We start from the raw sequence: 16,203 nt of genomic DNA on the forward strand, positions 1-16,203 counted from the left end.
TAAAATGTTTCCTTTTTCATTACCTTTGAATTGATACTCCCCAAAAGTATCCTGATTTTAGGTGGGAGGGACTTCTAGTTGGCTATTTTAACCCAACAATTTCCTGCCAACCTAAGGAAATGAACTACCAGAAATCAAACATAGGATCTTCTGCATGGCTATGTGAAAAACTACTTCCAGTGACCATGAACAAGCTCTTCATTTGTGTAGATCTGACCTGTGTATCACATAAGCAAGGGATGGGCAAAATCTGGCCCACAGAATCCTTTGGTGGGCTGAATCCAGCCTATCTTGCCCACAGCATATTCCTCAGCCCCGCCCAAACCAAGCACGGGGAGCAGCCTAGACCATGGCGCATACAGCCAGTCTTGCTGCTCCTGAACGCGTAAGCGGGGCAGACAGCATGGTAGCTGGACCCAGCTTCCTGAAAGCCCCCATGGCGATGGCTTGCTCTGCCCACCTGCCACTGCCAGTGTCTCTACTGCTGCCATCAGATCTGACCCCATTGACCAGGCATCCCAGCCCATCTACTCTACACCTACTACCAGCAGTGCTGGATGGAGTGGGCAGGGTCCCCACAGACATGGGCCTGGGACCTCCACAGGTGAGGCATGCTTAGCTGGGCAGTTGGAATAGGGCCACAAGTGGGCAGCTAGTGGCATCCAGGAGTGGGATGGGAGCCAGGATTGTGGGGCAGTGACAATACAGGGACAGGTTCTGGGGCACAGCTGCAACCTGCTCCCTGCATAGCCCTGCCCACGGAAATGGCTCCTGTTGCAGGAACGCGAGTGGAGTGGATCATGATTTTGTCTCAGTCCCTGGCTCCATGTCACCGTCCCACAATCCTGGCACCGCCTACCCATTCCTGGACACCACTCCCTGCCCACGGCCCCATCCCATCCATCCAGCAGAACTCATGCTGCTTGTGGGAGTCCTGCACTGGTGTCCATGGACACCCTGTCTGCTCTGTCTGGCACCCCCAGCAGTGGGTGCGCAGCAGACGGGCCTAGGGCCAGATAGGATCAGTTGCTCCCCACCCCCCAGCAGCTCACCAAAGCTCCTTAAGAGGCCCCCCAGTCCAAATAATTGCACACCCAGATATAGACAGTAACAGTTGATAGGCTAAAGAATTGCCATCAACTATGTTCATGGAAAGCAAAACAACATGCATAATCAATTACGAAATAAGCATCAAAAGGTACTTAAGTCATATGCACCTTATAGGGACCAATCAGTCTTCTTTTGACATCCAACCTGTAACTTCTAGATTGCTCTGTGTCACCCATATCTGTTGCACGCAATCGCAGAATTTCATATACTCGCCTCGTGTGTTGCTGATTAAAAAGAAGAATGTGAATATAAAGATGTTGCAATTTGCAGTCTTACTGAAGAATATTTTATGAAGCAGAAAGATGCAAAGAACTGTTAAGCTATTGTTCCACATGTATCATAATGAGGCATTCATAGGTTATTAACACAAAAAACACCTAGATTTCCATGTCTATTTGTTTCTCTTAACCAGCTGGCCTGGCAACCCAATCTCCTATCCATGATCTTTCTTCTAAAGTGATTTCTCTCATGCAACCAGTGTGTTCATGTCCCTGGGTCTCATAGGTGACCCATGTGGCATCTGCTCCAGCCAGTACAGAACCTGCACCACATCAGTGCCCCAGCAGGCAATGTGTGGCATGTGTCCCAGACCAGCCATAATGGGAGCTGTGTGTAGTGGAGGAGCAGGAGCTGTGTGCAGTGGAGGAGCAGGAGCTGTGTGCAGCATGGATCCCAGACCATGTGGAACAGGTGCCATGTGCAGGGCAGGTCCTGGAGCAGGTACTGGATCCAGCATGTGCGGGCCAAGCGTGGGTGTCCATGGACCTGATCTGGCTTGTAGATTGGCCCTGCACCACTCAACCAGGTTGCAGGACCAGGTGAGTTTTACACCTCTGTTTTTGAGGGGGAGTACAGGAACCTGACATCTGGAATTGTATTTTGGGACCAAGTGAATAACAGTTCCCTACACACTTCATCCACACTCTACATGATTTTATAATATCATATCCTCTCCCAGCCTTCTCTTTGCAAATTGAAGTGTTTTAGCCTTCTGGTACAGCAGTCACTCCATACCCCTGATCATCTTCATTTCCCTTCTACCTTTTCTAATTCCACTATGGCATGTTTCAGATGTGAAAACCAGAGCTGTACAGAGCATTCAAAATATGGGTGCACCATCCTCTGTACGCATATTTATTATTTCTACAATTTGCTACTTAAATGTTAAAATATTTACCTACTCAAATTTAAATATACCACAGACATACAAAAAGACTGCATACCTGCTGTCCCCTTCTACCACTACAGTTTGTTTCCATGCAGAATTAGGGTACCCTTTAAACTTCAATTTAAAACAAAAATATTACTGGAGATTCAGAACATCCTGAAAACTTGGGAGCTTATTTGTGAAATATCTAAGAGACTCCTCTCCTGCAGAGTTTAAGTATTCTGCAGAAAGATTGCCTTCATGATTCTGTTTAGCAGGAACTGCCTTTTAATGCATTTTTAACGTAACATCATCATTTAGTACAAATAGGTTACCTAGACAAACTCAAAACTTTTTAGTCATATATACACCAAATGGTAATGATTAGAGGTGATATGGGATACATCAGTCCCATATCAGATCAGCACAGAAATAAGGAAAATTGTGGGGGGATTTTTTGGCTGATAATGCCACCAATAAATGCCCCGTGCATGTGCACAGTTGCAGCGCAGCAAGCAGGTGGCCAGGAATGCAGCCCAGCAGCATGGAGAACAGCCAGGTCCAGCTGTTAAGTCTGTTGTGATGGAAGGGGCATGGCAGGGGAGCAGATTGAGGCCCCTGTGGTGAAAGAGGGAGTAGGTCAGGGGCAGGTGCTACACAGCCAGGGTGGGGTGCAGAACAGTCACAAGTGGCTTGTTGGGGGGTGGGGGGGGCGCACAGAGGGAGGTGTGATTCCAACAACTGTGTGCACCCCAGGAGGGCATGGGGGGGTGGGGGGGCATATGCTCCCAGATCTGCGCGCAGCAAGGACGGGCTGCCACTACGGGCTGGGCTCTTCCTGGTGAGGGGAGTTGGGCCAGGTGGTGGTGGTGGTGCTGGGAGTGGGCTATGATGAATTTGGGGGTGGCTGCAGCCCCTCCATAATCCCCTCCCAGCGCTGCTGCCTGCCCCTAGCCCCCAGGGCAGCCCCGGCCCAGCCCCAAGCCGGGAAGAGCCCAGAGCCGACCCTGGCCCCAGTGGCAGCCTGCCTTGCCCTGTGGGCAGATCTGGGGGCATGCCACCCCCCCCCAGGGCGTGTGCAGCAGTGAGAGCCACACCCTCACACACCCCCAAGACGAGCAGAAGAGAAGATCATCATGGAGCACATCTGCGATGGGCCGGCCTCAGGGATGATGCTTCAGGGCAACCAGCATGGTTTCATTAGGGGCAGGTCATGTCAGACCACCCGATTGCCTTTTATGATCAGGTCACAAAAGCGTTGGATGCAGGTGTCACCGTGGACTTCAGCAAGGCCTTTGACACCATCTCCCACCCCATCCTCGTTAAAAAATTGGGTGACTGTGGCACTGATGCCTATAAAGTCAGATGGATTGCAGATTGGCTGAAGAGTCATACTCAGAGGGTGGTGGTGGACAAGTCATATTCAACCTGGGGAGAAGTGGGCAGTGGAGTCCCCCAGGGCTCGGTCCTTGGGCCTGCGCTATTCAATTTCTTTATCACCGATTTGGATGACAGGGTGAAAAGCAACCTGTTTAAATTCGCTGATGATACCAAAATTTGGGGTGAGGTGAGCATGCTAGTAGGGTGTGAAAGACTGCAGCAAGACCTGAATAGGTTACAGGGGTGGGCTAACAAAAACAGGATGTGCTTCAATACTGACAAGTGCAGGGTGCTGTACTGGGGCAGTAGAAACCAGCAGCACACTTATAAGATGGGAAACTCCCTTCTTGAGAGCACAGAGGCAGAAAGGGATCTTGGAGTCATTACTGACTCCAAGATAAACATGGGCCAACAATGCGAGGTCAAGGTTGGCAAGGCTAACCGGACCTTGTTGTGCATGCACAGGTGCATCTCAAGCAGGGCCAAGGACGTGATTCTCCCCCTCTACGCGACACTGGTCAGGCCACAGCTGGAGTACTGTGTTCAGTTCTGTGCGCCCCACTTCAGGAGGGATGTGGACAACATTGAGAGGGTCCAGAGGAGGGCCACCCGCATGATCCGGGGACAACAGGGCAGACCCTACAGTGAGAGACTGCGGGACCTGAACCTGTTCAGCCTTCACAAGAGAAGGCTGAGGGAGGACCTGGTGAATGTCTATAAACTCACTTGGGGGGACCAGAAGGGTTTGGGAGAGACCTTGTTTCCCCTAGCGCCCCCTGGCATAACAACGGCCACAAGTTGTTGGAGAGGAGGTTTAGATTAGACATCCATAACAATAACCTCACAGTCAGTGTGGCTAGGATCTGGAACCAACTTCCAAAGGAAGTGGTGCTGGCTCCTACCCTGGGGGTCTTTAAAAGGAAGCTTGATGCCTACCTGACTGGAATCATTTGAGCCCAGTTTTTTCTCCTGCCCAGGTGGGGGGGTCAGACTTGAAGATCTACAAGGTCCCTTCTGACCCTACTTCTATGATTCTATGAGCTGTTTGCGGCTCCATCTCCCACTCTGCCCCAGCCCCACTCCCTCCCTTGCCGTAGGGGCCTCGAACTGCACCCCCCACCACACACACCCCTTCCCTCCCTTCCCCCACAACAGACTTACTAGCTGAAGGCCGCTCTCTACGCTGCCTGGCTGCATATCGGAATCAGCGGATACGGCTTGTTAAAAATTGGCCATTGGTATCGGCCCAAAAATTCTCTATCAGTACACCCCTAAGTAATGATAAATATATAGAGGTATTTATAAGAATGGCACGTTTTAAAAAAACATAATAAGCTAGAAGTTTCACTTCCAAACACGTTCAGAAACTTTTTCCCATGTAAGCAAAGAGATCAGAAGAATTTCAAGAGCTGGTGCTTGTGAAGATCTCCAAATAGCAGACAGATTAGGTCTGAGTATATCCATACAGATTTTAAAGTACCTTATTTATTTTCAGTTTTTGTTGAGCCTCTGTTACCATTTCTTGACTGAACCCTTGCATTAACTTCTCTGGGGAAAAGCAAGGAAGATTTTGGCACAGCTTCACAAGTACAAAGTCCCTGAGTTTCACATAGTTTTCAGATGGATCTTCAGCTGGAAAGAACAGAGAATGGTACAGTTAATTCTCAACATTATACATTCTGTTCTTCCCAGGTATCTCTTTATCAGAACCTGGGAAGCACTCTGAAAAAAGTAACAAACAAGATACTTAACACACAAAGCATTATAAATGCAATATATAACTATTATAAACACTATCTCTATCTATACGGGGGGGGGTGGGTGGGTGGGTGGGTGTGTGTGTGTGTGTGTGTGTGTGTGTGGCCACTGCCACTTCTTCACTCATCCCCTTTTTCAGGTGAATCTGGGGTTGGGGAGTGGCTAGGGCAAACAGCAGGGGTTGGGGAGTGGCTAGGGCAAGCTCAGGAGCCAAGTAAAAACAGGGGCTCCAGCCAGACCCTGCTCTGAATGCATTGTGCATGTGGCATTCAACAAAAGTGGTGGGGTGGTGACCGTGTTGCCACACCTCCTTTAATTTGTCTTTGAGGTATGGTAAGACACCAGCACAGTTGTGTCAGAAGCTTTTAATGAAACAAAACCAAACAATAAACAAACAAGATTAACACAAAAAAAGAGTGGAAGCAAGGCTATTATTTAAAGGAGGCATACAGAAAGAATAGCACAACACACAAACAAAATCAGAAGCTGAGGAGCAAAATGAGTTAAAATTTACAAGGAATGAAAAACCATATTAGAAACAAGGTGAATAAAAATGTAAAGCTCGTTAGTTAACAGGGTGAAATAACATGAACAAAAAGCAGCCAAAATATTCAATGTCTTTTTTGCTTTATTCTTCACAAAAAAGGTTAAATATTTTCATTAACAATTTAGATAATAGAACATAGTACATATATACAACCTGCCAAAGATATTCACTTGGGACAATGTTGTGAATACTTTACAGGACAGCCTTGGAATTCAAAATCTTTATAAATTAGACAAACAGACCAAAAATGAAATTCAGTTTTAAACTTCAAGTTAACTCAATTTTGCTCAGAGTAATGTAACTAATTTCAGTTCTGGAGAACAGAAGTAGGAAGAAAACAAAACATTAAATCAGCTACAACAAAGCCGAGAGAGTCATTTATGCAGACTTATTACCACCTAACACTACATTGCAAGAAATACTGGCCTTGGAAGCTACTACTGCTTTCTTGCAATTTTACAGACAGGTTTCTGACAAAATACCCAAAAGAAATGTTGAGCTAGTTTTCAAAGCCTTTCATCTTTTCATTCTTCGTCATTAACTTATGGAATTCAGTAGTATGGGCAACCAGAGTCATACAGTAGCAGGGTTTTTAGAGGGCAGATAAGTGTTTGATTGTTAATATTTATGGTTTAAAAGGAACAACCTGCATGGTACTAGGGTTGTTTTTTCTTCACCTATGCAGCACTGAACAACTGACTACTTATTTCAGAAGAGAGACGGTTTACAACTATTACTCGTAACCTAATCTTGTACAGTGAACCTGATGATCCCATCCCGTAGAAAAGTCAGAAGAATATACATCCACCACAATTAGCTTATAATAAAAATGAAACAGAAGACTAATTTTTAAATGGAAAGTAGGGGTGGGATTGCCAACTCAGAGCAAGAAAGACAGGCAAACAGCTTCTCTAATGGGCACTCTCAAGTCACATTTTGCTTACAGGATGAGTTCCGAATTACAAGTTTGTCTCAGGGTCTTGTGTTTGGAACTAAAAGTAGGAACAAACCATTCAGAGAAAATGCCAAGACCAAGTAAGTATCTTGGCACATGTTAGCTGCTTCCAACTAACAATTTAATAAATCTCTGTTACCTCACATCTCAGTAAGCCTAAAATTTAACCACTTTATAATCTTCAGTGCCATCTAACTTTCATAATTTTCTGCCTACATCATGCCTATTCAACTCAATTTTGCTCAAAAGGTGCCAATGGAAAAAGGACGAAAAGCTAAATTCAGAGCTCCCTACCCTTTGAACTCCTGCTGTTTCCTACATAGTTTTCTAGCAGATTACTCCACTGGGCAACTGAAAATCTGTTTTGTAACAGTTTGACTGCTTAAGAAAACATGCACTAACTACACAGTGTGCTGAAAATAAACTAGTCACCTGCCTTCCACACCCCAATTCCTTATCATATGCAACACTGTGCTCTTTTTAAATTACGTGCATCATAATAATAATAATAATAATAGTAATCAGATTTACAGAATCCCATGGAAGGTTTTGTAGTATGATACAATAATTAGAAGCCACAGCATTTACTGTTAATAATAAATAACATCTGGGTATATATTCTGTGTTATAAAGCAGCTAAAAGTCTGCAATGGTTTTCTGAGGATCCAAAAAACTGAACTGACACTCAGATCTGTTGAGATCATAGGATTAATACCAATATGTGTAGTATTAGTATTAAGCCTATGATATTCTATGGTACAAAGGACATCTTTTAACCAAAAAAGTAGTCATTTCCCTCCCTCCTCAAAATATCAATCATGAATGTATTAAGACAGTATCTAAAATAGCATGAAGCACAATTCGAATTCACATTTTTCTCACTCTTCTTTATCATAATATGCATTAAGATCAAGGCTTTAGACATGTCTACTCTGTGGTCTCACATACAAAGTCTTTTCCATATTATAGGCACTATATATACACGTTTCTTCATATTCTTCTTTCCTCCCATCTTCAGATCTATATGTATATTTATAATTCGACTGGAAGATGGGAGGGAAGAAGAATATGAAGGAAAGTGTATATAGTGCCTATAATAAATAAATAAATCAACACACATATATGCACATACACACACAGAAGCTATTTCTCTGATATCATTCAGACATTCATTTTAGTATCTATTTTGCTTGGATCCCAAACCTCTGTACTGTGCCTGGTGGATGAAAAGCTCTGGCCTTTAGGCCAACACTGATATCTTAATTCAATATATTTTCTGATTTGCAATTTTGACTAAAAAGAGGAAGCTCAACAAGGAGTTTAAGAAAGCTCAATCTCTTGGTAAATTCAGCTGTGTACCTCACAATCAAATGGCTAATTAACTGGTAATCCTTTCATGCCAGGGACTGGACTTTCCTGGTGTGCTGTTCTCTATAAGTAAAGGATTTAAGGAGTTACATTATATACAGTTCTTCTGTAAAACAGGGGACTATTAACTCTGAACAGAGCTGAAGCTAAATCTTCAAAAGGCCATTTAATTTTGACACAAAATTAATTCTAACACAAAAGTAGGCTAACTGGCAATTAATGCTCACATTTTTTTTAATTCAGTTCACATCTTTAATAAAAAAGATTTATATACCCGTTATATCAAGCACCGTAGGAGAAGACATATAGTATCTGTGAACAGTTTCAAGAAGTTGAGCACCATGGCCTTCTCCTTGGAATGGAGGCAATATCAGCATCTGACTACAGACAGACAGACAGAAAGGAATTAGCCTGTTTAATTTAAAAAAAGCACTACTAACAAAGTGCACAACTTCAGTATTATTTGAACAACAAGAGTAAATAACTTTAAAAGCATTTTATTTTGCATTAAACATCATTTACACTGATTTCTAAGCTGAAAATAAAACAACTTTTTATAAAGTCTTAAAATTGCTAAAATATTCAAAACTAGTTTGAGGTTCCACACTGCTTCTAGGAGGAACAATGATATAAATCAGTGCATAGCCTGCTAATAATGGGGATTTTTTTAAACAAATCAACACCATTATAAACAAGTATTGGGAACTTCAGCAGTTCCCTCTTCTGAAATAAAAGACAAGGCACGTGTTACGCTGCCAATTACCTTACACGTGGCCGGGTTTTGTCTGGATACACATAGTAATTATAGACTGTCATGTAGCCTACGGTCGCAAAGAGCGTAGCTCCATCCTTATTATACTTCTCAAATCTGCAGATAAAACAGAAAGCCAAGCAGGTCAATTACAGTCGCGCTCCCATGCAGTGTCCATTTTCTTTTCCATTCTCCAACTGAATTTTCAGTGTCAGCAAGCTACTCTGTGAGGGCCCAATGGGTACACCTGCTATGTTCTGAATGTACAATTCACTTAATTGGTGTGCAGCAACTTGGATAAATCAGGCCTCTTTACAGCACTTCAGCGCACTTGCCTATTATAAAAATGAATAGGTGGCAAGTAAAAGAAAACACAGGCAAAGCTCATTTTACTGTTTAAGCCTACATTCAGGGCTATAACGGACAACAGCATTTAATTCAGCTCTATTCTCAAGGTCTCCCAAAGCATAATGGAGGAAAACTCAAGCCTGATAAACAATGGTTTTTCTTTCCTGGGAAAAATATCATTATACTGCCCCAATAATTGGCCAGCCATAATTAAAATGCAGGCTTTGTGGAGGTAATAAGGTCCACTGTTGCTTTAGAACTGTACTTACACTAGAAAGTAGTTCCATCTTTCATCATCCACGTCAATAAAGCTAGCAGTTTCAATAAACCACATCAAGAACGTCTGAAGCCTTTCATGATAGTCTCGAAAGCCTGGACATGTCATGTCAGCCTAGGGAAAAAGCCAGGAGAAGTCAGGTGAAACTCATCACTGAGGTAAGAGAAGAAAGCCTGAAGAACGTAATTAAATACTCCAGTAAGAAAGTATTTAAAAGCAGAATATTCTGATTTAACTATACATACTGAAAAAAGGAGGAGCTGGTAAAGTACTGATGTTCATATGCTCCAGTTGAAAATACACTACAAAAATAAATTCCTGCAACATCTGTACAAAAGAAGCAATTCTGTTTCTGTCATACCTTGTATATCTGATATGTTATATCCTCACCCGCTTCCACATTATGAACAGAGTATGTATGAAGCAATGTTCCAAAGGGCTTGAAATTGACCTCTTTTTCCAGCAAAGACACAAAGTCATCCGTGTTTGTGCAAAACCCAGGAGGAATGATTTCTCTAATTTTACTTTCCACATCATCTGCCTAAATAAATAAATAAATAAACAAATAAATAAAAGATGGAGAGGAGTTGGCAGAGGGAAGAAAAAAGCCTGCATTTCTTATATAGCAAAGACAATACAATTCTATGCGGGGGGAGAATCGCACAAAGTGCTGTGGCCTGCCAGCAATTTTTGAAGTACATAGTCTTAGGCTGAGGAGATTCAAGCACCTGTTACTGCTCAACAGTGACTCCTCTGGCTGATGAAGGGCCTGCAGTAAAAGGCTTCAAAGATGAGCTAATCCAGCCACTGTTTGCCAGAAAAACAGTAACTAAAATTTATGCCTGTAGGTAATGGTGGAAAATGAGGAAAGACTGGATGTGTTAAAAGGAAAAGTCTTGTAAGCTGTTACTTTGTAAAAAAAAAAAAAAAAAAATTTAATAGAACATTTTTTATGTCTGTTCTGGTAGGTAAGATATTATACTGGCCATACTAACAAACATGAGGTATGAATAAGAGGGAGGCTATGAATTTAGAGTCCCAGCAAAACTTTCAACTTTTCTATCTGCCACTGCATGTTGGATGTGATGTGATTACTTCTCAAAATAAAATGCAACTTTGCTCTTCCTTAGGACTCTCCTTAACTGCCAAATCTTTGAGGCTGCACTGACTGCAGCCTCATGGAAGAATCGATCATGCTGCCCAGGCCATGTTATGAGAGTCAGCAAGACACACGAGGAAGATCGTAACTGATTAAAAATTGCAGCCCCAGATTCAAGGAGTGGCAAGCTCACACCCATCTAGAGGACCAACCACAAATATATTACAAATGCAAAAGATGACAGCTTGCTTCCAGGCCAAAGTATTTTCTAAAATTAAATCTGAAAGAAAATAATGCCGAAAGGGAACAGGGCAATTTTCTGCAGACCAAGAGATGGGGAGAAGCAAGATTTGACAGCAAAATTAAAATCAGAGATTAAAATTACCCTTGTTAAATAGCCACAAAATGTTACAGACTATCAGCTGAGTAGACTTCATAATCCTTTTCAGACACCAAAAAGACCACTTGATTGAATACATTTACTACTTCTTTTAAACCATGAATATTTGATGAAGTTTCACAATAACGTATTACTGCTTCTCACCAGGCAATAAAACTTAATGAATTGGTCTCAACTTAACAAAACGTTACTCCTCAATACAACCCCTAAAAGCCTGACATTACATTCAACAAAATGAGCTTACATTCAATTCAAACTTTCCTCTAGACAATGAACCCAGGTTTTTACTTAATGGAGTTTGCCGTGAGTTCAGCTGTAATGTTTGTATTGTATCTATTTCCACAAGGACTGACACAAGAACACTTTGTGCTAACTTACTAAGCAGCTCTTTCACACCGTTTACATGCATGATGGGTATTAGTTCTAAACCAAGACCCTTGCTACTTAGCATTCAAAACAGGGAAATTAAGATGCTTAGGACAAAATACACTACAAAAGGCTAATACAACATGCAACTAATTCCTGTCCTTTCAACCATTGTTCCCTAAGTAGAAGCAATGCACCTGCAAATGAATAGCACTTTATCATCATTCAGTTACATTTTTAGGATAGGGAAGGATGGATGGAGTTCAGCACAAACAAGTTCTATTCTTCATGGTTTGGTACTACCAACATTTATATTTTACTTGCTTTATTTTTATAAAAAGATCTGTTAGGTTCCTAAACAAAGTATTGTAGAGCTATATGTTAACTGCTTAATTTAAATACATATATTAGACTTTACTTCCATTTCATTCTCAAAACAAAGAAGATGCATTTATTAGAACCTGTTCTGTTCTCTCTAAAGTAGTAGCTGATAAATATTTTCCACTACACTTGCTGATTTAATTGAACAATAGATTCAGTTGAATAATAGGTTCCAAATACAATCAGGCTTATTTTTACAAGAATCAATGCAATGTAGTAACTAACAAAAGGAACAATTATATTAAGAATTTATGCATTTGCTTACAGGGTGTCAGCATTATTTTTCACAATCATTTTTATTTAGCCATATACGTGTGCATAAGTGTCTCCATGCATGTGTGTGCATGCACATGTATATGTACTGAGTAAGAGTGCTTAAATCTGCAATAGCTGATAAAAAAAAGTAATGGAAAACTATAAACCACTTAACTCACACTGTACGTAACGCATCCAGAAGAGATGCAAGTACCACACAAACCAACAGGTATATGCCAATTTATTTTGCTAAAAATAAGCATGTTCAGGAGAGTGTGGTTACTTTCACATACTGTACAGAATAAGAGCAGCAATGATGTTTATCCAGCTAAACTAGTGGTGATGAGGAGACACTACAAAACCTTCCCTACTGAAATTGTTTTGGAGATGACACACCAAACTGCCTGAATGTGATGGGTAACCAATGTGGTATCCCTCACCAACTCACACCAGAGTGGGAGAAAGGGAAAGTTATGGAAAAACCTCATACCTATAAAGGCTTTGTTTTGTTTGCAGAAGCAAAAGAACAGGCAATGTTGTATAAAAAGTGTGTGAACAAATATGTATATTTTCATCTACCAAGACTAAAGTTGAATGGGTTTTTCCCCACTTTCTGGCATCATTAGTACAATGAAAGAAGTTGCATTCCCCACACCGCTTTAGGAGTTAATGGGGTTGCCACCTTTTAAAAGAAGAACCTAGAATCCTTAATTTGGATGCTGGCAGATGCATCAAAAGTCCTGATTTTCAATTATTCTGATTTATTATATTTGAATACAAACTGCTAGAATGTTCTGGATTATTTAGGTTCAGGATTACATGCATACTGTTAGTAATGTACACCTACATACTTATTTTTATCAATTTTTATTTGATCCCTTTATGCCAGGGTTCACAATCTACCTTGGTACTTTCCAAACAATCCAGAAGAGCTGCTTATGCTTTAAGGTGCTCATAAACTAAAGAATTAACTGATCAAATGTTATTTCTCTTACTGTGGACTTGTTTTACAGAACAGTAGTAAGAAAATTATTTCCACAATCTACATTTATAGACAATATACATACACAATTTTCACAATATACATCTTTCTACTAAAACTGAAAGGAGGCCAATTTGGAGGCCTCCACACTGCCATTCAGGAAATTTGGATCTAATTCCTAAACTTAATATTGTTCCTTGCACTAGGAAGGATTCTCACTCTTTAAACTGCCTGAAGTAGGCAGGGCAAATAGAGCTATAAGCACTAACAGAGCAGTAGGTCCACACTAACTTTGCTGTCATGCTTTCAGTTTTGCATCATATTCACACCAGACCTATATATAATGATACAAGTGCATAACCCCTCAAACAGTTGCTTCTGGGGAATTTTGAAATGTTTGTGAAGTCAGAGGAACTAGAAGAAAAAGTGCCAAATCCCTACCAATTTTTAGGCTCTGAACCCTCATCATTCCTCCAAGAGCAATTTCTGCTGGAATTTACAGAAAAGAACTGGAAAGGCAAGTGCTATGTGGTAGCACAGTGAACATGGGATAGTTGTGTCCCTACCCTACAAGCCCAGAAGCATATAAACCTTACTAGTAGTGAAGGCCTTAGTGGACTAGAGCAGGTTCTTTCTTGAATATTTACAAAAAGTGACCAGGCAACAGGCATGATGCCAGATTTTTTTTTAATTCTCAATTTTCCACAGAGAATCTATTCCTAAAGGAGCTCCCAACATAATTCTGGATGATTAAGCATAACCACTTTCACCATGACCAGATTTCCAGATGAATCAAGATCTCTTTGAGATTAAACAATAACTGCAAATTAAAAGTCTGTGTGCTTTTAGTGACTGAAACAAAGGGTGCATTAGGGTGTACAGCTGTACATCCTTAACGCAATGTTGCGCAGAGATACCCGAGCTAACTCGGGTATTGGAAGTAAACCTGTGTTAACACAGCCATTTTACTATGGGTACCCAATCTAGGTTGGGTACCAGTACAATGCACTGCATACTCAATAATGGTTATGATTCAGTTTGCAACAACAGTTCAGCCAACCAATTAACAATAACGTATAATACATACAGACATCAAGGATAGTATGTTCAAAGAACAAGAATGAAGCAACCTATGCACAGCTAGACAGAAATCATTACAAGCTATATATATTAGTACACTTTATAATAAGTAGGCTTCCTACATACTACATAACTTTGTGTTTGACATCTTCTGTATTAGATCTGAATATAATTAGTTGTCTTCCTTTATGTGATGGACGTACCCCATAGGGATATGTTTTGTGGTACTGATGGGCAGCTGCTGTTATGAAGTTCCTACATGTAGCTGACATACTACTTCAAAAGAGGCTTTTTTACAACTTGATACTTCTTTTGCTTTTTAAATACATATTTCTCTCGCTTTAGCAATTATTTGCATTCATTTTTGATAAGGGAATACATGGAATGGTAGTATTAAGTAAGAGTATGCCTAGTGTTAAAATTACACAGCTTTTTTCATTAAATTTATTAAATGCTGGAGATTATAGGTCAGCTGCAAAGGGAAAACAAGATAACATTTATGGAACAAAGAGCAAAGATCATCTCAGAGGACAGTAAATGCTACACGCAGATTTTATGTAAAGGAATAGAATATTGTAGGGAATAGCTGGGAGCAATCTGGAAAGCAACAGCCAGTCTAATATGTAACATTCAGATGTAAACAGAACTGGGAAGCAGCAGCAAAGCTACCCTTAAAAGCAATTTAAAAAACAGGCTCTACCCATTATTTAAAGTTAGTTCACTACCAATGCTAGAATGAGGTACCATTCACAAGAGAGGGCACAGATGCCGGGCTCCTGAGGCTGGTCGTCGTCCTTCACTGAGTTTTGAATACAAGCATGGACAGGCCAGCTTGGGGCATACTTTATGTATAGGGCAGGGGTTAGAAACCTGGTTTGAGTGATTTTTTTTCCCCAGCCCATGAATCCAAGATGTTAGCAACAATCTGGATGCAGGATGAATGGGTGGTAGTGCAATGTTACAAGTGTCAGCCTGGTTTTGGACCAAGCTGAGTTAATTCAGCCCACTGCTGCTAAAAAACTGCCAACCCCTGATACAGGGTCCTGGCTCCCAAAGTCCAGGAATACCAGAACCCCATTTTTTGGCTTAATTATGTGTTTAGCCTTGTGATTGTGAAAAAGGTTTTAAAGTCATGTGGTTTTAACAAATTTAAAGAAGTTAATGCAGTGACATTTCCTGAATCTGTCAACAGACTCTAAAAGAGGCCATAGCAGGCAGCCACTGTAACAAGGGAGGAGGGTAGCTTAGCTCTGCACCTACTGGCAAAACAGATAAAAACCATGTTTGAGGGGGGGCTTGGGTTTTGGAAAAGGAATAATGGGATATTGGTAACTTGCTGGATTTTGCAAAACTGAACCTCATTGGTCATGTTTGTCTGACCATCTTGCTACATGGAGCAGACTGAAGATGGAAGTGGCAGTTCTATCCAAGTAACCATCCATTCCTAGGATAAAAAATATTAACCACCGCACACAGTAAATTGCACAGATCTTAATATATCATTTTTAATGTGCTTATTAAGCAGTAAAATTAAATTTTAATTTTGGCAAATTTAAAGGTCATCATTGGGCATGTAAACTGATATCCTGTTATGATAATAGCTACTGTGTCAGTGACTACATAAACACATTCAAAATTGGGGAGAATTCTCCCAATTTAGTTTTCTTGTTAGAAAAACTTATTCAGAAACATTATGTACTATGCATGAACATTCACTCTCCTGGGTGTGATTTAACCCTGGTTGTTCCCAGATTGTTTTTCTCTTGGGAGAAAAAGCCTGTGATACTTTTGGTTTCTCTTGGGAAAGCAGTGACTCTCCCAGGAGAAACTGAATATTTGTATGAGGCCAGTATTTTTGCAAAGTCAAGCAGATAATTGCTATGCTGGTTACGCACTGTTCGTATTTTTGGAAGTTTTCTTCACAACCATAAAAGCTAGCAGTGCTTTAAAAAAATGAAAAATGATATTCAAGGAAACAAGAGTGCCAGAGACAATAGAA

General features: G+C 41.1%; 1 protein-coding gene across 1 annotated transcript in view; it reads right to left on the reverse strand.

The window, feature by feature from the left end:
• The window catches only part of HAT1 (histone acetyltransferase 1), a 50,707-nt gene that overhangs the window by 14,502 nt on the left and 20,002 nt on the right, over nt 1-16,203 (reverse strand). The window contains exons 5-10 of the mRNA XM_090045485.1: nt 10,003-10,182; nt 9,634-9,755; nt 9,029-9,133; nt 8,540-8,646; nt 5,118-5,269; nt 1,218-1,334 (exon numbers count right to left, since the gene is read on the reverse strand). Of these exons, the coding sequence (XP_089901611.1) occupies nt 1,218-1,334; nt 5,118-5,269; nt 8,540-8,646; nt 9,029-9,133; nt 9,634-9,755; nt 10,003-10,182 (783 nt within the window). The remainder of the gene's footprint in view (nt 1-1,217; nt 1,335-5,117; nt 5,270-8,539; nt 8,647-9,028; nt 9,134-9,633; nt 9,756-10,002; nt 10,183-16,203) is intronic.

Source organism: Crocodylus siamensis, chromosome 4 (assembly GCF_052110815.1).
Source record: "Crocodylus siamensis isolate JL-2025a chromosome 4, ASM5211081v1, whole genome shotgun sequence".
In the NCBI taxonomy this organism is placed as follows: domain Eukaryota; kingdom Metazoa; phylum Chordata; order Crocodylia; family Crocodylidae; genus Crocodylus; species Crocodylus siamensis.